Source organism: Tubulanus polymorphus, chromosome 10 (genome assembly GCF_964204645.1).
Source record: "Tubulanus polymorphus chromosome 10, tnTubPoly1.2, whole genome shotgun sequence".
Classification (NCBI taxonomy): Eukaryota; Metazoa; Nemertea; class Palaeonemertea; order Tubulaniformes; family Tubulanidae; genus Tubulanus; species Tubulanus polymorphus.
The window spans coordinates 10,662,736-10,686,069 of NC_134034.1; the positions used below are offsets into that span (position 1 = coordinate 10,662,736).

Below are 23,334 nucleotides of genomic sequence, written 5' to 3' on the forward strand. Positions count from 1 at the left end.
GGAGAATCGTAAACTTACGTATTATTGATTTAGACACAGCGACCAGTTGCACAGTCGTGACTTAAGTCTAAAAGTGGTCTTAAATCTTAAGTCTGGTCTTAAGGTATTAGATTGGCTTTAGAACTAGGTTGGTCTTAGACTGGTCTTAAGTCTAAAGCCATGACTATGCAACCAGCCCCAGAAGCCAGTTGCACAGTTAGGTCTTAGTGGTGATAATTTGAAAATTTTTGAAAAATTCCACCCGTGTGTTGTATAATGGGCATGCCAGCTCATTTTGGTTCTATGACCAATCTAACAACTAAGACCAGTCTGAGCTCATTTTAGTTCTATAACCAATCTAACAACTTAAGACCAGTCTAAACTCATTTCGGTTCTATGACCAATCTAACAACTTAAGACCAGTCTAAACTCATTTCGGTTCTATAACCAATCTAACAACTTATGACCAGACTGAGCTCATTTTGGTTCTATAACCAATCTATAAGTATTCACGAGTCTAAAAACAAATTGTGTGACAACTGTCCAACTGACCCAAGGATCACAGTTTAGATAAATTAGATCTTTTTCCCAATATTTTCATGAAACAATTACCTGTTGATATCCAGTCGGTCCATGTGCAGTTTTTGTGAATGGTGATTGTTGGTTTAGTAGTGATGCCGGGAGTCGTTTGGACCTCGGTGACTGCAGGAGTCGTCGCTTTCGGGGTCGTCTGCTTACACAAATCATCCTTGACGCATTTGACGCCTGACTCCGTACAGATACACGCAGTACAGTCGTCTTTATTCCAAGTTGTCAATGGCTGCAATAGAATAATGATGAATCAATGGAAAAGGGATAAAGGGGAATTAACATAGATTCACGGGATTTATCTTTAGCTAGATAGACTAGTTGTGGTATGGCTGTCTACAAATCCCCTTATGACATCACCATGCATATCCTCATATGAATTATAACACACATCAAAATATGAAATTCTTTCTGACATCATCAAATAGTCATAGAAGACAATTTGATGATGTCATTGGGGGATTTATAGAGGCGACCATTTTTTCTGGAAGTGTCTAAAGATTTGATGATGTCATAGGGGACTTAAAGAGACAGACATCTTTTCTGAAAGTGTCTATAGATTAATTTGATGATGTCATAGGGGGATTTATGGAGGTCGTCTGTTACTCACGGGAACCTCGTTTCCTGAGTCGTCGATGCACGTGCAATTAGCCTTCGGAACGCACTTTAACGATCGGTCGTAGAACCAGCCGTCGGGACACGAGGAGTCGCGTTCCTTACAGCCCGGGATACACGTGCTGTTCACGCATAGTCCCATCTCGTGAGACAGAACCAGCGCCGAGTGACATAACCGCGAACATCTATACCGACACTCGTCCCAGTCGCTACCTGGCGGGCAAATCGCTGTTTTCAAAAAAAAAAACAAAACAAAAAAGTAGAAATTATGTAAAAGGGGAACGAAATTATTTCGACTTGAGTATTCCTGAGATAAATATTAGGAAATAGTTGAAACATTGAATGTTACTTCGATCAAAGAAATATTTCTGAATCGTTTTATTCTCAGTGTGCAGGGATTTTATAAATTTCATCAATTGGTATTTTCTAATCTCCTCTGATCTTGTTCTTCTGATCCTTAACTCAGACTAATTTTGCTGCTGGTCCCTGGTTTGTGCGAGTTAGGTTTACCTGTTGTGGTTGGGCGAGTCGTCTGCTCAGGCGTCGTCTGCTCAGGTGGCGTCGTCTGCTCAGGAGTCGTCGTCTGCGCTGGCGTCGTGGTCGTACCTGACGTAGTCGTCGTCGTAAAGGCCGCGCAGCCGAGCACTTCGAAACGCATCGCGACATTATCACCGCTCCACAGTTCGGGAATCACGCGCACGTAACGCGCTGTCACGTTCTTGTGAAACAAAACCTCGACGGTGCTCTCCGCGTTCGAGTTTCCGTCGAACATCACCGGTTTACCTTTGTTCTACAAAAAGAATGCAATAAAAATTTGCACCTGCAAATGTGGTGAAGTTAGCAAATTCTAAGTAATAACAGCAAAAATTGGGATTTGAACCCAACGAGGCTAGACGCCAGCTAAAACCATTTTACTACTAAAAGCCTAACCCTTCCCTAACCTACCCTATTACCTACAATGCATAACCCTAACCTTGACCCTAAACTCTTATTTTCTGCAGTTGACAAAACCGCCATTTGGCTTTTTAATGCCTGTCCATGGAAATGAGAAAAAATTGTTCACCGTTGATCTCAAGTGACCACACTGACCTTGAAAATGTGGAAAGTCTGTCCATTTTTGCTGGTCATCACATAAAACTTTGTGACGTAAGATCCAAGTCGCGCGTTTCCTTGCAGCTGCAATCCGGATACCGTAGTCTCGTGGCCGAGATCCACTTGTATCCACTGTTCACCATCGGAGATTCTATAAATAAATGTCCTCCGTGGTTAATAAATTAAAAACATTTCTTATTTCAAATAAATCTCGGATGGACAGAAATAGTCTAATCGAAACCGAAGGTGAACAGAATTTTTGTTATCAATTGTCATTATTGTGGGCTTTCTCTACATATTGCACAGAGGTTTTCATGCAATAAGATAAAAACCCACTATCTACAGATTAAAAGAATTTAAAAAACAAGAATTTATTTATTCAATCTAAAATATATAGAATACACGACGTTTCGATCTCACCCTACAGATCATCGTCAGGTGTGTACGTCGTGTATTCTATATATTTTAGATTGAATAAATAAATTCTCGTTTTTAAATTCTTTTAATCTGTAGATAGTGGGTTTTTATCTTATTATCCGCTCACCACGTTTGAGTGGTGGTTATCGTTCTATTAGGTTTTCATGCACTTACCCAGGGACCCAGGACGAGGCCACAGCTACAGAACTATCAGTTATGATGCGCCCTTTACTCGCTGAGAACGTACTGTTCAGTTCGCTGGAGGCCTTGAATTGACCATCACCGAATATTGCTTTGTTACCGAGACCAAGCGGCTCGGTACAATACGCCGGAGTGGGAACTATCTCGGTAGTAGTTTCAGGAACTATCTCGGTAGTAGTTTCGGGAACTATCTCGGTAGTAGTTTCGGGAACTATCTCGGAAGTAGTTTCGGGAACTATCTCCGTAGTTGTTTCGGGAACTATCTCGGTAGTTGTTTCGGGAACTATCTCGGTAGTAGTTTGAGGAACTATTTCCGCAGTAGTTTGAACTCCTTCAGTAGTTGTTTGAGAAACTGTCTTGGTAGTTGTCGTTCTGGGTCGAACTGTTTTTTCTTCCTCCGGCGTCACTTCGCCGTTTCCAGTAGGAGCGATAGGAAGCTCGGTTGTCGTAGTCGGCTGTTCGCATGAACAGTAATATCGTATCATGTAATCGTTTTTACAGCCACCTTTGTTTTGAGAATGAAGACATTTCAACCCGTCGGACACCGTACACGTAGCCACGTCGTTGGTATCCGTGAACGAGATATTAGGTTTACCGGCGACCGAACATTCAATATCCGTTATAAAACCTTTCAGACACATCAGTTCTTTCTCTTCCTTGGATATTGATTCCACATCGCCCACACTTTCAGCTGAAAGATTTCTATTGTGGTTGATATACGGGGACCAGAAATCACATATTTTAGACGTCGTAGTAGTTTCCGTAGACGCAGTTGTTGGAGGCACAGTTTCAGCAGTTGGAGGAACCGTTTTTGCAGTAGTTGGGGGAACAGTTTCTGCAGTTGTTGGAGGAACAATCTTTTCAGTTGTTGGAGGCACAGTCTTTTCAGTTGTTGGAGGAACTGTTTCTGCAGTTGTTGGAAGAACAATCTTTTCAGTTGTTGGAGGCTCAGTCTTTTCAGTTGTTGGAGGAACTGTTTCTGCAGTTGTTGGAGGAACAGTCTTTTCAGTTGTTGGAGGCACAATCTCGGCAGTTGTTGGAGGCACTGTCTTTTCAGTTGTCGGAGGAACTGTTTCTGCAGTTGTTGGAGGAACAGTCTCTGGAGTTGTTGGAGGAACTGTCTTTTCAGTGGTTGGAGGCACAGTCTCGGCAGTTGTTGGAGGCACAGTCTCGGCAGTTGTTGGAGGAGCTATTTTGGTAGTTGTTGTAGCAACTATTTCTCTAGTGGTTGGAGGGATGGTCGTCGTGGTTATTTCTGTAACACATAAAACGTTACTCGACTTACTTTGAATCAGGTGTCATGATTTGGTAAAAAGTAAAAGCATGGAATAGTCAAGATTGAATTGTTTTGCTCATCGAAAACTATGAAGTAACCAACAGCCATTAACCAAAAAACTTTTTAGTTTAGATATTTTGCGAAGCTGCATTTTCAAAACTAAAAGAGTAGTGATGTTTAGACTCAATTCTACGAGCCATTTTCAAAAACTAAGACAGTAGTGACGTTAAGACTCAATTCTATGAGCCATTTTCAAAAACTAAGAGAGTAGTGACGTTTAGACTCAATTCTATGAGCCATTTTCAAAACTAAGAGAGTAGGGACGTTTAGACTCAATTCTATGAGACATTTTCAAAAACTAAGAGATTAGTTATGTTTAAATTAAAGCCTATGAACCATTTTCAAAATTCAGCTTTGAAAATGGCTCATAGGATTGAGTCTAAAAGAGGCCAGCAGAAGCCAGCGCCTAACACTTATCTATCTTTCTTTTCCATCTCATTTGGATGCAGCAATGTACTTTACCGATACGGATACATTATCTACAGAGATGAAACTTCAAAACGTACCTTCACAAGAACAGAAATATCTCATCATGTAATCATTTTTGCATCCACCTTCGTTATATTTATCGTTACATTCGAGTCCGTTTTCGAGGTCGCACGTCACATTTTCTCCTCCGACCGTGTACGACTTGCCGGCGAATCGAGCCAGACGACACTGCACCTCCGTGAACGTACCGTCGCACGCGCGTTTTTCGTCGGGCGTCAACTTCTCGAAATCGCCTCCGATCAAACGCGAACGCGGTTTATCGCGATTCAACCACGCCGTCCAGTAGTCGCAGCGTGGTGGCGCCACCGTCGTTTCCGTTGTCGTCGTAGCGGCTGGGGGAGTCGTCGGGATCGTCGTGTAACACGAACAGAAAACGCGTAATTCGTAATCGTGACACGGGAAGTCCGACGGTAGATCGGAGTTTTTGCAGACGAGCCCGCTCGTCGCGTCGCACGTCACGCTCGGTTGACCGGTGTAGACGTGCGAAACGTGCGACTTACTGTCGCGGCATTCAACGCGGTCGGGCGCCGCGCAGAATTGATATTTCATGCGAAGGTTTTCGAACGTTTCGAAATCGCCGGCTTTCGACGGGGTCATCGAGTTCATCCACGGCGACCAGCCGTGTACGACGCATTCCGGAGGGAACGGAGTCGGAGCAAGCGTGGTAGGTGGCGCCTCGGTTGTTGTTACTAGAAAATAGTGAAATAGAAAACAATCACTCCTTGTTACGAGCGTGTTGAAACATGAATCCCTTTCAGTGCGGTGTATCAATCACACAACAAAATGCGGTGTATAAATCAGTTATGGACTTGGCTATTACACCGCATCGTGATGTATTGTTGTAATTAGTTATCATCTCTGTTGAAAGATGGCAGCACCTGCCATGCAATGTTAAGTATTAGGAACTAACGGTACATCGCACCGTGGTGTAGATGCGCCATAACGGTATGCCCATTATACAACGCACAAGGGTGGAATTTTGCAAAATTCTAAATTTATCTCCAGCACTTCGGGGTAAGAATTGGTCAACACCGAAGGGTTAAACTAAAATGTAACGTGCTTCTTTACAGTTAAAGTGAATTTAAATGTAGCGTGCCGAAATTAAACATGTGAAATTAATCATTTAACCCTTTCAGTGCATCTACACCGCAGTGCGGTGTATAAATCAGTGATAGATTTTGCTAGTACACCGCACTGCGGTGTATTGATGTAATTAGTAATTATCTCTCTTGAAAAATGGCAGCCCGTGTCAAACATAGTGAAATACTAGTAACTAATGATACACTGCACCGCAGTGTAGACGCACTATAGCGGTATTCCCGTTGTTCAACACACTAGGGCGGAATTTTTTAGAATTTTCAAATTATCTCCAGCACTATAGGGTATTAATTAGTCAGCACTGCAAGGGTTAAAAGTGAAATGAACTACGACAAGCACACGTACGTATGAACTGAAATGTACTCACAACTTTCGCTACAAATCAGCAAATCGAATCTCAAACTCGCTTCTCCGTGCATCGTTTTCGGAATAATTTTGATGCACTTCGTATCAAATTCATAATCGAACAGCGAAAATATCGGCGTCGATTTGTCGTTATTACCGACGAAAACCTGTCGACGAAGATAACATTTACAACCAGCCCGGTCGAAGCATTTTCTGCGGAACGTTTCAAGAAGTTAGTCTAATTCAAAATGAAGTCGGATAATTCAAATATGAGGACCGAAAAGAGGGATAATAGACGATGACATCTTTTTCTCCAAGGATTTATAGATAATTTGATGCTATCATAGGGAACTTAATGGAGGCAGCCATCTTTATCTGCAAGGTTTTCGAGATCAAATTTGATGATGTCATAGGGGGAGTATAAAGAAGTTACTATCTATTCGGTAAGGGTTTATGGGCCAAATTTGATGATACCATCGAGGGACTTTACATGTAGAATGAGAATCTTTTCTGGAAAGGTGGATTGAATTTGAGGACATCATACGTGGATTTACTGAGAGCGGCCATCTTGTCCGTACCTGTTGAGATCCATCTGGTTTGCGAATCGGCGAAAATTTATCGCAGCGATCATTGCCGACAGCGACTGTGTACGACTCGGTCCACTGCGCCAAATCCTGGCGTCCGCGCGTCACCAAGCCGATAACACGTACAGGCCTCGGGTACTGAACGCCGATCCAAGGGCGCGTATCGTGAGTACGCGCCGTCCACCCGCCGAATCCGCTCGAGTCGGCGGCCGCGCGCAGACGAGCGCGATGCGGACCATGGCGCATGTCGTTGTTGTACACGGTCGACGCCGAGTAATTCTCATCGGCGACGGTTAGAACGTCACCAGCGAGAACGACGTCGCAAGCTGTAAATATTATAAACAAATGATTGACATTTTCAAACATATTTCATGTATTGAATCTTTAGCCCTTTCAGTGCGTCTACACCGCTGTGCGGTGTATGAATCATGATGGATTTTGCTAGTACACCTCACTGCGGTGTATTGATGTAAATAGTAATTGGTTTTTATCTCTATTAAAGACGGCAGCAACTGTCAAACAGTGAAATACTAGTAACTAACGACACACCGCGCCGCGGTGTAGACGCACTATAGCGGTATTCCTGTTAATTAACACGCTAGGGTGGAATTTTTCAAATATTTTAAATTATCTCCAGCACTATAAGGTATTTATTAGCCAGCACTGAAAGGGTTAATAAAGGCCACTTTTGTTTGATTTGGTCTTTCCCAGACATGCGCGCTGTTTTCACTGATTTGATCTGCTCGGAATCCAATCAATGGACACAGTCAAATACGTAAAACAAGGACGGAAACTGTCGCTGACTTTTACCTATTTAGGTAGAATCTCAACAAATATCTATGATTTTTAGCTTTTTAACAAAATTACTGGCTTTTTTCATGAAAATTTCAAAGTGACTTTTCCCCGATTTCCAGGTGAGTGTGGCCAACCTGTTTTTAACCCTCTTGAAAAAAACAATCAAAATATTCTTTCATCCATCAAACTAAAAAACTATCAAAGACTAAAAATCAAAGTATCGAAAAGAATTCTTCACGAAAAGTGTTTCAACCATTTAATTTAATCATTCAAAGTCATGGTTAAGATTAACGACCAGTCTAAGACCAACCTACTTCTATAGTCAACCTAACAACTTGAGACCAGTCTTGAGATTTAAGACCATTGGACTTAAGTCAAGACTGTGCAACTGGGGCCGGTTCCATAGTCAGGTTTTAAGACCAAAAGTGGTCTTAAACCTTAAGACTGGTCATAAGTTCTTAGATTGGCTATAGAATTAAGTTTGTCTTAGACCGGTCTTAAGTCAAAGCCTTGTCTATGGAACTGGCCCCAGGGCCCCAGGGTGTGAGCAAGGGTGAATACTCAAGCCCAGCATTCGCTTGAGCCGAAATGGCACAGCTTTTACCGGACAGGATCGACCCCTCAAAAATTAGGCTTGGAGAGAAATGCATCGAAATAACATACCCGCAGACGCGCATTGACAGTAAACTCGTACTTCGTAATCCTGGCACATTCCGTGTTTCTGCTTTTCATTTTTGCACGACAATCCGTCGTGGACGGTGCAGCTGACGTTCCGGTCGCCGGCGAAATGCGTGTTCGCCTTGCTACCGGCGGCGCGACACTGAATCTGCGTGATTTTGTCAGCGCTGCAGAACACGTTCGGGTGATTCTGAAAAATCGTGCGATAGTAAGTTTTTTATCGCGAGAAAAGAAAACGATCGATAAAAAAGTAAAAGATGAATTTCACGATGAAATGAGGTTTACCTCGATTGAATCTATAGTTTCAAAGTCGCCTGATCCGTATGTCGGCTTATCTGTGTTCAACCACGGCGTCCATCCGGTTGATATACACGGCTTTACTGTAGTAATTGGAGGAACAGTTTGCGCAGTTGTTGGAGGAGCTATTTTGGTAGTTGTTGGAGGAATTATCTCTTTGGTTGTTCCAGGAACTATCTCTGTAGTTGTTTGAGGAACTATTTCAGTAGTAGTTCCAGGAACTATCTCTGCAGTTGTTGGAGGAACAGTTTGCGCAGTTGTTGGAGGAGCTATTTTGGTAGTTGTTGGAGGAATTATCTCTTTGGTTGTTCCAGGAACTATCTCTGTAGTTGTTTGAGGAACTATTTCAGTAGTAGTTCCAGGAACTATCTCTGTAGTTGTTTGAGGAACTATTTCAGTAGTAGTTCCAGGAACTATCTCTGTAGTTGTTTGAGGAACTATTTCAGTAGTAGTTCCAGGAACTATCTCTGCAGTTGTTGGAGGAACAGTTTGCGCAGTTGTTGGAAGAGCTATTTTGGTAGTTGTTGGAGGAATTATCTCTTTGGTGGTTTCAGGAACTAGCTCTGTAGTTGTTTGAGGAACTATTTCAGTAGTAGTTCCAGGAACTATCTCTGTGGTTGTTTGAGGAACTATTTCAGTAGTAGTTCCAGGAACTATCTCTGTAGTTGTTTGAGGAACTATTTCAGTAGTAGTTTCAGGAGCTATCTCTGTAGTTGTTTCAGGAACAGTTTTCGAAGTTGCTGGAGGCACAATCTTTTCAGTTGTTGAAGGAACAGCCTTTTCAGTTGTTGGAGGCACAGTTTTTTCAGTTGTTGGAGGCACAATCTTTTCAGTGGTTGAAGGAACAGCCTTTTCAGTTGTTGGAGGCACAGTTTTTTCAGTTGTTGGAGGCACAATCTTTTCAGTTGTTGAAGGAACAGCCTTTTCAGTTGTTGGAGGCACAATCTTTTCAGTTGTTGAAGGAACAGCCTTTTCAGTTGTTGGAGGAACTGTCTTTTCAGTTGTTGGAGGAACAGCCTTTTCAGTCGTTGAAGGAACAGTCTTTTCAGTTGTTGGAGGAACAGTCTTTTCAGTTGTTGGAGGAACCGTTCCTGGAGTTGTTTGAGCTATTTTTTCAGTTGTCGGAGTAACTGTTTCGGCAGTTGTCGGGGGAACAGTCTCCACAGTTGTTTGAGCTAACTTTTCAGTTGTTGGAGGAACAGTCTTTTCATTTGCTGCTGTTGTAACAGCGTTTCCAGTAACTGCAGTAGGCAGCGCCGACGTCGTCGTTTCCAGTGACTCGCACGCACAATAATACCTCACCCTGTAATCATCGCAACCATCGGAGTTTTCCGCATTTCTACAGACGGACCCGTCTTCTAGAGTACACGTCGTGTTTTCATTCGTCATATAAACCGAATCGTTCGGCTTCGAGGCGACTTTACATTCGATATCGGTGATGAATCCGTGAGGACACAACGTATTCTTTTCGTTCTCGGTCATGAATTCGAAATCACCGGCCCCCGAATCAGGACTATCACGGTTAAAATAACGAATCCAAAAATCACATTTCAACGTAGTTGTTGGAGGCACTACCTTAGTGGTAGTTGGAGGCACAGTCTCTGCTGTTGTTGGAGGCACTGTCTTTTCACTTGTTGGAGGAACAGCCTCTGCAGTTGTTGGAGGCACAGCCTTTTCAGTTGTTGGAGGAACTATCTCTGTAGTTGTTTGAGGAACTATTTCAGTAGTAGTTTCAGGAACTATCTCTGTAGTTGTTTGAGGAACTATCTCTGTAGTTGTTTGAGGAACTATCTCCGCAGTTGTTGGAGCAACAGTTTTTGCAGTTGTTGGAGGCACAATCTTTTCAGTTGTTGGAGGCACAGTCTTTTCAGTTGTTGGAGGCACAGTTTCTGCTGTAGTCGTAGGAACTATCTTGATAGTTGTTGGAGGCACTATTTTTGTCGTTGTTGGAGGAACTTTTTCAGTTGTAGTTCGAGGAACTGTCGTGCTAGTAGTTGCAGGAGGAACTATCTTTGTGGTAATGGCCACTGGAGTTGTCGATACTGTTGAAAGAACAAAAATAAACAACCTTTGACTGAAGCAATGAACATAAATCAAATCAATGAAGTCGAAATAAGATTTACAACCGCGCAGCTGTGGATGTCGTCGATTTCTTACCAGGAGCACATTGACACTGGACGCTGATCTCCCAGTCGAAACATAATCCAATAAGTTGACCTACTGAATGACATATCATACCGACGTCCTTGTTGCAGACAACGTTTAGCACCGAACCAGCTTTCTTAAGCTCTCCCTGTTGCTCTTTGCATTTGACTTGTGTGATTTGATCATTCGAACAAAATGCATACTTAGTCCTGCGAAAAATGGAGACAATATCAATCTATATTCAATATCTTCTTAAGAATTTGTCATTTTCCACATTCATGCTTCCTGTTTAACCCTATCAGTGCTGACTGATTAATACCCGAAAGTGCTGGAGATAACTTTCAAAGGATTCCACCCAAGAGTGTTGAATGACAGGCATGCCGCTATAGTGCGTCTACTACGCAGTGCGTTGTATCATTAGTTACTAATATTTCACTATTTTTAACAGGTGCTAATTGCTAACATTAAAATAAATTTCTAACATTAACCCTTTCAGTGCGTCTACACCGCAGTGCTGTGTACGAATCAGATTTAATTAGTAATTCCTAATTATCTCTCTTGAAAGATGGCAGCACCTGTCAAACATAGTTAAATATTAGTAACTAACGATACACTGCACCGTGGTGTAGACGCACTATAGTGCTATTCCCGTTATTCAAAACACTAGGGTGGAATTTTTCAGAATTTTCAAATTATCTTCAGCACTATAGGGTATTAATTAGCCAGCACTGAACGGGTTAATACTCCATGATGCAGTGTACTAGCAAAGGCCATTACCGATTTATACACCACACTGCGGTGTAGACACAATAATATTTTCGGTGTTGACGTAATAAAACGTTTTGAAAAATCTTTGCAAAATTTCTCCATCAAGTGCTTTTTTTCCACCAAATTTCAACGGAGAATGAAATACTGACCTCAAGTTTCCCCAGATTTTATTGCCGGAGATGCCGGCAGACGGATTCACAGTCATCCACTTCGTCCAGCCCGGAGTACAGATCGGAGCGTGCGTCGTCAGCGGTTGCGTCGTCAGTTCCGGCGTCGTCGTACACGGCACCGGTGTTTTCTTCACTTTGCCATTTTCACCGCAGAAACTATCGAAATAGAAATATTGAATGTTATGAGAGCGCAAGTCTCTCTGCGACTTCCTAAATCCCTTATGAACAATTAAGCTTGAGACAAAAATTCCAACGTGTTCTGCGTCAAATAAGAACACCGAGAAAAAAGATGGCGGATTTCACCAGTGACTAAATGCGATACCACAGGGCTGGGTCATATAGAAACGCCTTGGGCGATCACTCCAAATTTAGAAAATGTTTGCAAAAAACATAGTTAAGGGTACTCAAGGAAATAATGAATTTACTCAAAGTACTCAAAGGAAATAATGACTTTAGCAGTGGTGAGATTGATGCAGAGTGGATTAGGACATTTTTCACATCATCATTTTTTTCACACATTTTCACCGTAGAAAAGCTGGTATTTTTCACATTTTAAGGAAAAAACAGCGAGAAGCTGCAACCTTGCCTCTCACGATGGCAAAACAGCACTTAGTTGCTAGGGGCAAAGGTATCAGGATCTACAAAATTCATGTTTAAATGAAGAGGGGCTCTAAAGATAGCATATTCGGTAGAAAAGCACCTCAAAATTTTCAGCAAACAAACTTTCACAAATTTTTTGAAATTTTTTTTTTCATAGAAATTTCAACTGTTATCAAATTTTTCGCATCAATCTCGCTCCTGATTTTGTTAAAATGAAAGAAAATTTTGCGACCCAGAAAAAATAATCTCCTACCAGATATAACACGGTGGGCAGACGCTTTCATCGAAAATTTGTTGACCTTCCGTGTAATTTTTGCCGTTCACGCGACAAACACTCTTGCAGTCTTTCTCCTTGACGCAGACGGCCGGTCGAGATGAATTGTGATAAACCTGTCCGGGCGGACACGGCTTCGGGGTGCAGCCCTCCAAACACATCTGCAACACGAGGAAAGTAGAACAGTTGCATTCAGAAGTGGCGAATAGATAATAAGATTAAAAGCTATGGTTACGTATGTTTTTTCAAGGGAATACAGCTATTGAAGGGAATACAACTATTGAAGGGAATTCAGCTATATATATATCTTTATTCATAACAATGTTACAAGTTGAAAAATAGAAAAGTCAAAGGGAATACAGCTTTTGAAGGGAATACAGCTATTTCTACAGCAGCATGGGAACAGTCCTCCCCCCTGCGAAGGTTACCTACCTCTTCTTTACAAGTTTGCGTTATTTCTTTGTAGACGTTCTTGTTTTCGCATGTTTTCACCGGACACTGACTGATGCACGGCTTGTAGTTCTCGCATTCCTCGTCGCATTGCATGGCTGTAACAAGCGCATAAAGAATTCTCAATGTTTCAAACAAAATTTTCCATATTCATACGTATACTCTATGAAGTTTAAGTCTACTTGGACCCAGTTCCACAGTTGTGAGTTGAGATTTGACTTTGTTAACTCGTTGAAGATGAACTAATCTTAACTCTGAGTTCCTGAAATCCTGGAACTCATTTCGTGGGATATTTTGCTCAATTTCAGTTTGTAGGCTAAAAAGAATCGCATTGTTAAACTTGGGAGTCTCTTTTCTCTAATTCAACTTGAGTAAAAGAAGACTTTTCAACAGTCCTTCAACTGAGTGTAAAACGCATATAAAAACAATGGTTTATTCACACTGCATGTACAGTTTTCCTGGTCAGTTTTAACACCGACTCATCGTAACTGTAACTGTCATTTTCAAATAAAAACTGTGAAGACGGGCGGAAATATTCTCCCGGAAACGTTAGCAAAACTTTTGAAAATACGATATTCATTAAGACCAGAAACAGTCTCCTACTGTATATTTACACTGATTTAAGGTGATTAGTCCTAAAATTGAGCCGAATATCCCGGTATAGAAACTTGTTGCAGCGATTAAAAGTTGAACTTACGGCAGAGTCCTTGGTGGCGCCAGCTAACCGCGATACCGTTGGCGGCGCACTTGTCGGCGTACGTGCCGATCGCCGTGCACAGACATTCGCAATCGCCGCCCGAATCGCACGAACACGAATCGAAAACACAACGTTCGTAGAATCCGTCGACGGGAATCACCGCGCGGCACTAAAACAAACGGGAGAATTCGTTCAGCGTCGAACATTCTCAAATTCTCTATTTGAAGCCCCCCCCCTGAAAAAGCTTTCGACACCGTAACGAAGAACCCGAATCCTACCTTTTCGAACGTTTCAGTTTTGAGAACGCCGCACTGCTGTTTGGCCCACGTTTCTCGTTCGGGGTGTTCGCAGACGAGCGCCACTTCTTCGGAATCGCCGCACGAGGTCGAATGCTACGATTTCAGAAACGAAAAATTCATTCAACATGAGTAATGAAAACCATTCGATATGACGATATATGACCTTTCCAAATCTCTTTCAGGCAGGTTCAGGCAAGTTGGAAGCTGGTATGCCTGAACCCGAACTGAAATTTCCATGAGCTTCGATTCTGTTACACCGATCATCCAACTATACAATATGCACCTAAATTTCCGATTCCTAAATCAACCTCCTGTATCCTGCTGGCACGTGCAGGGTGACCACTGGCTTGCCTTTTCCCCCTGACTATTCCCTGACTAAGTTTATTTTCCCTGACTCGATCTGCTAAGAATCTGATCAATTAACACAATCAAATACGTAAGACATTGACGGAAACTGCTTGATTTTACACTCAATCTCAAACAAATTTCCATGACTTTTCCCTGAAATACTATTCCATGATATTCAAACTATTCCATGTTGTTTCCCCTGACTATTCCCTGAAATGCGTGTTGTTTTCCCTGACTTAATCTGCTAAGAATCTGATCAATAAGCACAGCCAAATACGCGAGACATTGACAGAAACTGATTGCATGCGTGATTGAATTAGGCTATCCCTGAATTTTTAGCTTTTTAAAATAATCTTTTCTTGAAGAAAAGAAAGTTCACTGACTTTACCCTGACTTCCAGGTAAGGGGCACCCTGCCGTGCGGTTGGTTCGTAAAGAAACTGGCGAATAAATCAAATAAACAAGAAACGGAAAATCATCCCTATTTCACGATCGAACCTACCCGCCAACTATCGGCAAAATCTGTGACGCTTTCTTCGGGAAAACCGCCGCTAGGGGGCGTGAAATCGTCGTCCTGGTCGTTGTTGAACGTGCCGCACAGTCCGTAGACCTGACCGTGATGTTCTTCGTTCAGTTTCACGTACAGGCGTCTGCCGGCCTCGTGTACGATCTGTAAACCGGGTACGTCTTTCAATCGAATTATCTCGAACAGACCTTTGTGCGTGACGATCTTTTGAGAGCCTGAAAAATTCAGAAAATCCGTTTTTTCATCGTGACTAAAAGTGCACCGCGGTTATTTATCCTTTGAATAACTTCGATATCCGTGAAACGGAGTCTACTCTATGGTGTCATCCCCAAGGATAACTCTGATACCCGGTCTATAAATCCGGGATAAAAGATTTATACCTAAGGATAACTCTAGTCTATAAAACCGGGGTTAAGGATTTATTCCTGGGGATAACTTTGATACCCAGTCTATAAACTGTGCACTGGTTAAGGATTCATCCCATTGGATAATTTTGACACCTACACTGGGTACGGGTCGAAGTTAACTTTCATACCAAATTCATAAAACTGGGCCCAGGTTTAGGATAAATCCCAAGGGATAAATTTAATGCCCAGTATCTAAAACTGGTCCCAGGCTAAGGATATCTCCTTAGGGATAAATTTGGTACTCGTTCTATGAAACCAGGTCTAAGTTTATGATTTATCCGAGAGCTAAGTGTCTCGAAGAATGTTTTGTTTCAATTGAAATTAAGAGCAATTAAGACACCAATTTTAAAGAGCGAAAAATTGAAAAAAATATATGGATCCCAGTTCCGCAGTTGTTAGATAGTTAAGATTCATTTTCAATGTTTTAACTCTTGAGTTATATTCAACTTCAGTAAGAACGAAATAAGCACTTTCAGCGACTTACCGGTTTTGACGCTGATCGATTTGACGCAAGTGACGCCGGCGCCGCACTTCGTAATATCGGCGATGATCGCGAATTTATGTGCGTTGTCCGGTTTGCTCTGCACGAGCACGTACGTGCATTCGCCTTCGAAATCGTAAACCTTTCCGTCGAACGTGATGTAGTGATTACCGCCGTAGACGGTGCACGTTCCCTGGCACTTCTTCTCGCGACAATTCCAGTTGCGATTCTGACACGTGCTGAATAACATTCATAAACGATCGATTTCGTCTAATTCTTTTGTAAAATTTCAAACGATTTTTGATAAATCGGTAAATAGGATTTTTCTTTTAAATTTTGACTTTGATTTTATTTTGCAAACTCACCAAGCTCGACACTCCTCTTCGAAACTCTCGCCGTTGTGGTAGTTTTTACCGTCGTGCGTACACGGGCAGTCGTCTTCGGCGATGCAGGTGTCGCCCTCTTTAACGAAGCCCTCGTCGCACTGGCAGCCCGGCGAGCAGCGATCCGTCTCGCAGGTCGGTCGCGATTTCAGATTGCCGCACGTCAGCGGACATTTCGATTTACACTCGACGTAGTGCGTGTTCCGGGGGCAGATGTTGGTCGCGTTGTGGTTCGGTTTCAGTTCCTGACATTGCCACTTCCCGATCGCGCATGTGCTATTCAAATTAGGATAAATCAAACATTTATCAGACCAGCCGGGTGTGGTGCTGTAACTCCCGGCAATATTGTACTTCAAATTTCAGTACCTTACACCCATAATCAGACTGGCACTTATTAAAATTTGAATATGTTAACAAAATTTTGGGTCGGGCACCATTTTTGTAAACAGATTATGCAAGACTGGCGCAAATTTCAGCTACAAACCTTTTTTCCAATCAATTCATTGAAATCCAAGATGTGAAACCCTGGTGAACCCTGAATATTTCAAAATCATTCAAGGGCGAGCACTATGACTATTCAGAATGTTTTCAGTTTTGTTGGATACTTTTGAACACCAGGTTTACACAATTCAACACTAAGGCAGGTTTCGATTGGTCTCTACCGATTCGGGAATAGTATAATCTGTAAACCTGATAAAAGCGGCCGGTAGAGAGTTTGTAATCTGTCAACCTGATAGAAGGGGCCGGTAGAGAGTTTGTAATCTGTGAACCTGATAGAAGGGGCCCGTAGAGAGTTTGTAATCTGTCAACCTGATAGAAGGGGCCGGTAGAGAGTTTGTAATCTGTGAACCTGATAGAAGGGGCCGGTAGAGAGTTTGTAATCTGTAAACCTGATAGAAGCGGCCGGTAGAGAGTTTGTAATCTGTAAACCTGATAGAAGCGGCCGGTAGAGAGTTTGTAATCTGTAAACCTGATAGAAGCGGCCGGTAGAGAGTTTGTAATCTGTAAACCTGATAGAAGCGGCAGGTGGAGAGTTTATAACCCAGAATTACTGTTCTTAACCCCGAATACGTTCGATCCAAACGAAGACTTACCAAATTCTGTCGTCGATTTGATAAACGGAGCCGGACGCGAAGTCCTTACCGTCGAACAGGCACGGGCATTTTTCGACGGGAATGCACATGGAATCTTTCGACAGCGTTTGACCGCGAGGGCAGTTACAGTCGTCGATGCACGTCTCCGTGCACGGTACGTTCAGAGACACGTGACGACACGTACGTCGACACGAGCTGCCGCAAACCTGATACGTCTGCCCGCTGGAGCACGATAATTCTGTAACGGTTAAAAATTGAAGATTCTATCAACGCAAATCCGATCAGATATTTTACAAATCGGGTAAAATTTTGGGTTGGGTGTAGATCATAACTTGTAGGCATTATACAGCGTGGCTAGAATTTACAAATCCTCTTTTCGTGTGTTTACACAAAATTCCATCTGAGAAATTTCTAGGTTTAAAATGCTAAAATTCATTCATTTTTCATTGAATCACGTACGGATCAATCAACAGAGAAACATGTAGGCATTATCCGAATTCCCTGAGTTTTCCAGGACCCAGTTCCACAGTTGTGAGTTAGAGATAACTCTGAGTTAAAACTAGTTCATCGTCAATTAGTTAACTCCGAGTTAAACCTTAACTCAGAACTGAACTTGAGGTTACTTACTGCATTTATCGACTTGATTTCGCCATAAAATGAACACTCCCATTTTGGCGCACTGCGCCGCGTACGAGGCGTGGCTCGAACACTGACAACCGGCGGTCTTACACGCGCACATGTCTGCTTTGCAATCTTTGAAATACGGCGTCATATCGACGACGTGCCAACAAGCTAAAAATAGATTCAAAATATTTTAGTCATACAGCGGGTTAACTCAAAATCATAAGCAAAGGCATGGATTTGAAATATTCAGGGATGAAAACGGCCCATATTGAAAAAGTTGGAAAATATTTCCAAAAAAAGAATTTTTTGGGGAACAAAAATCAGTAACTTTTAGCCAAAAAACTTACTTCCTTTTGGGCAAAATGTTAATAGTTTGGGCCTAAATTAGAGCCGCTTTTTAAATGAGACGCCATATCGGTTTCTCCGACTCCACAGTTGTGCTAACAACTGCCGAAAACCGTCTTAAGGAGCACTCCTAACTACGGAGCACTCCGATGTGACGCCCGCGATTGAGGCGATTAAAGCGATTGAGGTGATTTACACTGTTCTCAGGAATAAAGAAAATGTTAGAAAAGGTCGGAAATCCGTCTATGGTCGGAAGATTTTCATCCCTGAATATTTCAGTCTCATATCGGAGAAACCTAATATCAACGGAAAGGATTCAAAATATTATAGAGTCTCATACCAGGATTATGTAGGCGACAACATGTCGGCAAATGAGTGAGAACCTACCTTTAAACAGCGCGCTCTTTTTGGTTAAAGCCAAACATTCGGATTCGGCGTTAGGTTTCGGGTTCAGGGAGCACGGATCGTCGGTTGGCGGGGTCGGCACGCAATCCTCGTCGCTCATCCATTTATTCGCGAAGTGATACGCCGACGATTCGACGTCGCCCATCGGCGTCAGGAAGTCGTCGTTCTGGTTGTGGTTGAAAGTGCCGCAAAGACCTTGCGTCCGTTTGAAGAACGTCGCCGGCGCGTAGACCCGCACCGTCGTACGGCGATTCCACATAACCCGTAATCCGTTCGGAAGTCGAACCTTCGCGGGAAATAGAGCAAATAAAATGATAAGGATCCTTCACAAAATTGTTATCATTGCCCTTATTGCTATTAATCTTCATCTGTTTTTTAACATTATCATTATTATTATTATTATTATTATTATTATTATTATTATTATTATAATTATTATTATCATTAAGTATTATAATCCTTCCTATTATTATGAATATGGATAAATATTATAGTGTTAATGATATTCATATATTATAAAGTGACATATATATCTATTTGTATTGCACCTTGCACATAATGCACGTGGGCACAGTGCCTTAGTAATTATAAGTACAGCCCTCGGCTCGCACTGTGTCCCTCATCTTATGTCTGTTAAAACTATGTTTAACTCCTATCTTGTATCTTGCATGACATAATGATGAAAAATAAATATTATTATATATTATATTATAGACCCGTCTAGAAAAGAAGGCTACCTCCATAAAATCCACTGTAACATATCATAAAATTACCTCGCAATTTGATCTAAGATAAGATGACAGTCTATAGATAAAATTTGCAGGCGTTTTGATGATCTCATTGGCGGATTCGATGGGGAAGCCATCTTTTTTCAGTTCTACCATATCCATGAATGAAGTGAAAACAGCCATAATTTCTTATGTCCGTGGTTCCCACAGTTACGTGGGTTATAAATTCCCGAGTTTTTCCCAAGTAATTCATGGGTGATTTTTTCAATTTTTCCCAAATGGAAAATTGGGCCTTCATAGAAATGAACAGATACCATCATACTACAGTCAACATTTTAGCGTTGACTGGTGATAAAGGTAATTTCAAGAGAAATTGCCGAAGAAAGTTGCCCTTAGCGAATGCAATACGTGAAATGTAAATGAATTTCCCAAATATTTCCCCGATTAAAGGCAAATTTCTCAAATATTTCCAAACTAGGAATCATTTACCAGGTATTTCAAAATTCCCAAGTTTTTACCAATTACCCTGTTCAATGGGAACCATGTAGGTTGTCAAAAGGACATCGCCAGTGAATCTAGCTCCCGGGATTCCCTCACTAGCCGAAAAGTAAACTTTCAATTTCTTTACCATTATTGTATTCTGCGCGGCTTCATAAATCACGCGACCGTCCGAAACTAACGGCAGCATCGACGTTTTATATGTTTTCTCTCGTCCAAGTGTTATCTTTAAAACAAACAAACAAACATTTTCAACACACTTCGAGAACGTTTGGTCCGTTCCGAATTGGAACGGACCAAACAACAGGGTGGTGCCACTTTCCGCCAATTTACAAATCCCCTTAGTTTTCCCTGATTTTTCCGTGTTATAACACATAATCCCTTGGGGCCAGTTGCATAGCCATGGCTTAGACGTAAGACCAGTCTAAGATCAACTTAGTTCTATAGTTAATCTAACAACTTTACACCGGTCTCACTATTCAAGACCACTTTTGGAATCAAGTAACGACTGTGTTCCCTGATTTTTCCGTGTAATAACAAATAATCCCTTGGTGTTGGTTGCATAGTCAGGGCTTAGACGTAAGACCAGTCTAAGATCAACTTAGTTCTATACTTAATCTAACAACTTTACACCGGTCTCGCTATTCAAGACCACTTTTGGAATCAAGTCACGACTGCGCAACTGGGCCCTGAGCATATCTGAGTAATTTCTAGGTTTAACCCTTTCAGTGCGTCTACACCGCAGTGCGGTGTATAAATCAGTGATAGATTTTGCTAGTACACCACAATGTTGTGTATTGATGTAATTAGTAATTATCTCTCTTGAATGATGGCAGCACCTGTCAAACATAGTGAAATATTAGTAACTAACAATACACCGCGCCGCAGTGTAGACGCACCATAGTGGTATTCCCGTTATTCAACACACTAGGGTGGAATTCTTAAGAAATTTCAAATTATCTCCAGCACTATAGGGTATTAATTAGTCAGCACTGAAAGGGTTAAAATGTTATAATTCATCCCTTTTTTCATCGAAACCACCATCGATGGCGCCACCCTGAACGAGATATTTCGATGTTTTTCGGGATTTTCGTCACCTTTTTGCCGTTGAATTCGATTTCGACCGACTTCACGCACGTCGTACTCGCGCCGCAATCTTCGTTCGTTATCGCGATCGAGTAATCGTCGCCTTTCATCAAATAGTACGAACAATCGCCCATGAATTCGTAGTGTTTGCCGTCGAACGTTTTGAAATGCGGGTCGCCGGCGGCGATGCACACCGCCTCGCAGACGTCGGTCGTGCAATTGAAATTACCGCCGTTACAAACGCTGAAAATAGAGAGACCGTTCCAAATTCTGGGAGCGACACAAGAAAAGGCACGTCCATCAAAAGGAAAAGTCGTTAGATTGAAAGTTGGTTCCAAAAGTTTGTTACATACAAACTTCAGTTGGTAGGCATGGAAACATATTGTTAAACTTTCATGGAGTCTCTTTTCTCTCATGAACCCGTTTTAGTGAAGATTTTTTGGATATCCTATAATACAGTTTAAAATGGATTAAAAAACGATGTTTTATGTTAACTGCCAGTACTTTCTGGTCCTAATATGACTTTCATCAGGTAGCTCTTTGTACCACCAAAACTGACTGAGCTAGGCCACCTGAAATGCTCTTAAGTCAAGTTGAAATAGACCTAAATCAATGGCTGCTGATTCAGACTCCAGGGGCCGGTTGTATAGTCATGGCTTAGACTTAAGACCAGTCTAAGACCAACTTAGTTCTCTAGCCAATCTAACAACTTAAGACCAGTCTTAAGATTAAAGACCACTTTTGGACTTAAGTCACGACTGTGCAACTGGCCTCAGAGTCCTAAATCAACCGTTGACTCAGACTCCTAAGTCAACCAATGACTCCTTTCGGATACTGACCATCTATTGCAATCTCTCGGCACAGTCTGCCCGTGGTGTACGATTTCTCCCTTCTCGACGCACGGGCATCTATCGTCCCGGTAACAGTAACCGTCGTGTAGTCTGTGCCCGTCCGGACAGTGACATCCGTCGACGCAGTGTTCGTCTTTACACAGGTACGGCGTGTCGTCGCACGTTTTAGGACACGACGTTCCGCATTGTTTATAAACCATGCCAGACGGACAATTCATCGCTGAAACCGAAAATCAGTCGCATCAGCGCAACTAGATACAGGTTTGATGAAAAAAACTACGATCATAAAACTAAACAAGGTTTTGATCTGTCTCTATCGATTTCGGAATTCTCTTCCGGTGCACCATCTTCCGGTGATTCATTCAACCAGAATATGCTCTACCTATTCTGGAATAGGATAATATACCTGTAAACCTGATAGAAGCGATCGGTAGAGTTTGTTGGATCTACCAATTTTGGGACTCTCCTCTGGTGCGTTCATTTTGACCAGAATACGCTCTACCTATTTTTGAATAGCATAATCTGAAAACTTGATAGAACTGGCCGGTAGAGTTTGAACTGCTGAACTGGAATATGTTAAATCTAGCCTAGCGAGTAGCAATGTTTTCACTAAATTCGATGAGCCATTATCAAACTAACCATTTTCAAAATTCTCAATAAAATTGAGCCTGAACATCACATCACTCTAAGTTTTACTTCGTAATTGAGTTTTTCTTCAATTAAATTTTTGACTTCGCTAAATGGAAACGTAGATCCAGTTTGCCATCGGATTTTTTACTTACGGCATATTTTGTCTGTTCTCCAATCGACGATGACTTTAGTTTTCATGCACACTCTCGCGTACGCTGCCAGCGACGAGCAGACGCATCGCTCACGGTCGGCAGACGTTTTACCATTGCACGAACAGTAGTCAGTTTTACATGCTCGGAAATACGGAGTTGAATCGACAACCTTAAACAATTAAAAACACCTGCAGGTTGAAAGGTCTAATGACTTTGGATCCAGTTCCACAGTTGTGTGGGTCTAATTTGACTGTGAACCCAGTTCCTCAGTTTTTCTTGGCTTTCATTTGGTTCCGAACCCAGTTCCAGAGTTGTGTGGATTAATTTGACGCTGGATCCAGTTCCACAGATTTGTGGGTTTAATTTGACTCTGAATCCAGTTCCACAGATGTGTGGGTCTAATTTGACTATGAACCCAGTTCCACAGAGTAATGGAATTCATTTGGTTCTGAACCCAGTTCAACAGTTGTGTGGATTAAACTCGCGATCCAGTTCCACAGGTGTGTGGGTTTAATTTGACTCTGGATCCAGTTCCACAGTTGTGTGGGTTTGGGTCTGAACCAAGTCCCACGGTTAGGTGCGAGTTCAACATAAGTTCGAAATATTATCACTTACAGGATGACAAGATTTGAATGAATCCGATTCCAGCAATATTGATTTACAATAATCATTTGCTTCCACGCTACATTTTGAGTCGGCGTCCGGTTTCGTCGGATTATTGCAGTTCTCTAAAAATAACATTTACAACAGAACATTTCGAATCAGTTAAATCCGACGCCCGGCGCACGCCTTTGATCGCATGGTTTTATCGCATCATCGTAAAGGTATGCGGTGGCATCCGGAGCCGATTTCATCGCATC

General features: G+C 42.1%; 1 protein-coding gene across 2 annotated transcripts in view; it reads right to left on the reverse strand.

The window, feature by feature from the left end:
• LOC141912279 (uncharacterized) overlaps positions 1 to 23,334 on the reverse strand; it is a 47,786-nt gene that overhangs the window by 13,835 nt on the left and 10,617 nt on the right. For both annotated transcript variants that reach the window (XM_074803520.1, XM_074803519.1), the window contains exons 13-39: positions 23,090 to 23,202; positions 22,475 to 22,643; positions 21,681 to 21,912; positions 20,853 to 21,084; positions 19,886 to 19,981; positions 18,512 to 18,815; positions 17,783 to 17,947; positions 17,156 to 17,393; positions 16,044 to 16,337; positions 15,682 to 15,917; positions 14,767 to 15,005; positions 13,897 to 14,010; positions 13,619 to 13,787; positions 12,904 to 13,019; positions 12,451 to 12,632; positions 11,577 to 11,753; positions 10,672 to 10,868; positions 8,503 to 10,556; positions 8,203 to 8,407; positions 6,739 to 7,070; positions 6,183 to 6,327; positions 4,735 to 5,406; positions 2,866 to 4,147; positions 2,272 to 2,425; positions 1,693 to 1,972; positions 1,178 to 1,410; positions 592 to 799 (exon numbers count right to left, since the gene is read on the reverse strand). In XM_074803520.1, coding sequence (XP_074659621.1) covers positions 592 to 799; positions 1,178 to 1,410; positions 1,693 to 1,972; positions 2,272 to 2,425; positions 2,866 to 4,147; positions 4,735 to 5,406; positions 6,183 to 6,327; positions 6,739 to 7,070; positions 8,203 to 8,407; positions 8,503 to 10,556; positions 10,672 to 10,868; positions 11,577 to 11,753; positions 12,451 to 12,632; positions 12,904 to 13,019; positions 13,619 to 13,787; positions 13,897 to 14,010; positions 14,767 to 15,005; positions 15,682 to 15,917; positions 16,044 to 16,337; positions 17,156 to 17,393; positions 17,783 to 17,947; positions 18,512 to 18,815; positions 19,886 to 19,981; positions 20,853 to 21,084; positions 21,681 to 21,912; positions 22,475 to 22,643; positions 23,090 to 23,202 — 8,838 coding nt within the window. The remainder of the gene's footprint in view (positions 1 to 591; positions 800 to 1,177; positions 1,411 to 1,692; positions 1,973 to 2,271; positions 2,426 to 2,865; positions 4,148 to 4,734; positions 5,407 to 6,182; positions 6,328 to 6,738; positions 7,071 to 8,202; positions 8,408 to 8,502; positions 10,557 to 10,671; positions 10,869 to 11,576; positions 11,754 to 12,450; positions 12,633 to 12,903; positions 13,020 to 13,618; positions 13,788 to 13,896; positions 14,011 to 14,766; positions 15,006 to 15,681; positions 15,918 to 16,043; positions 16,338 to 17,155; positions 17,394 to 17,782; positions 17,948 to 18,511; positions 18,816 to 19,885; positions 19,982 to 20,852; positions 21,085 to 21,680; positions 21,913 to 22,474; positions 22,644 to 23,089; positions 23,203 to 23,334) is intronic.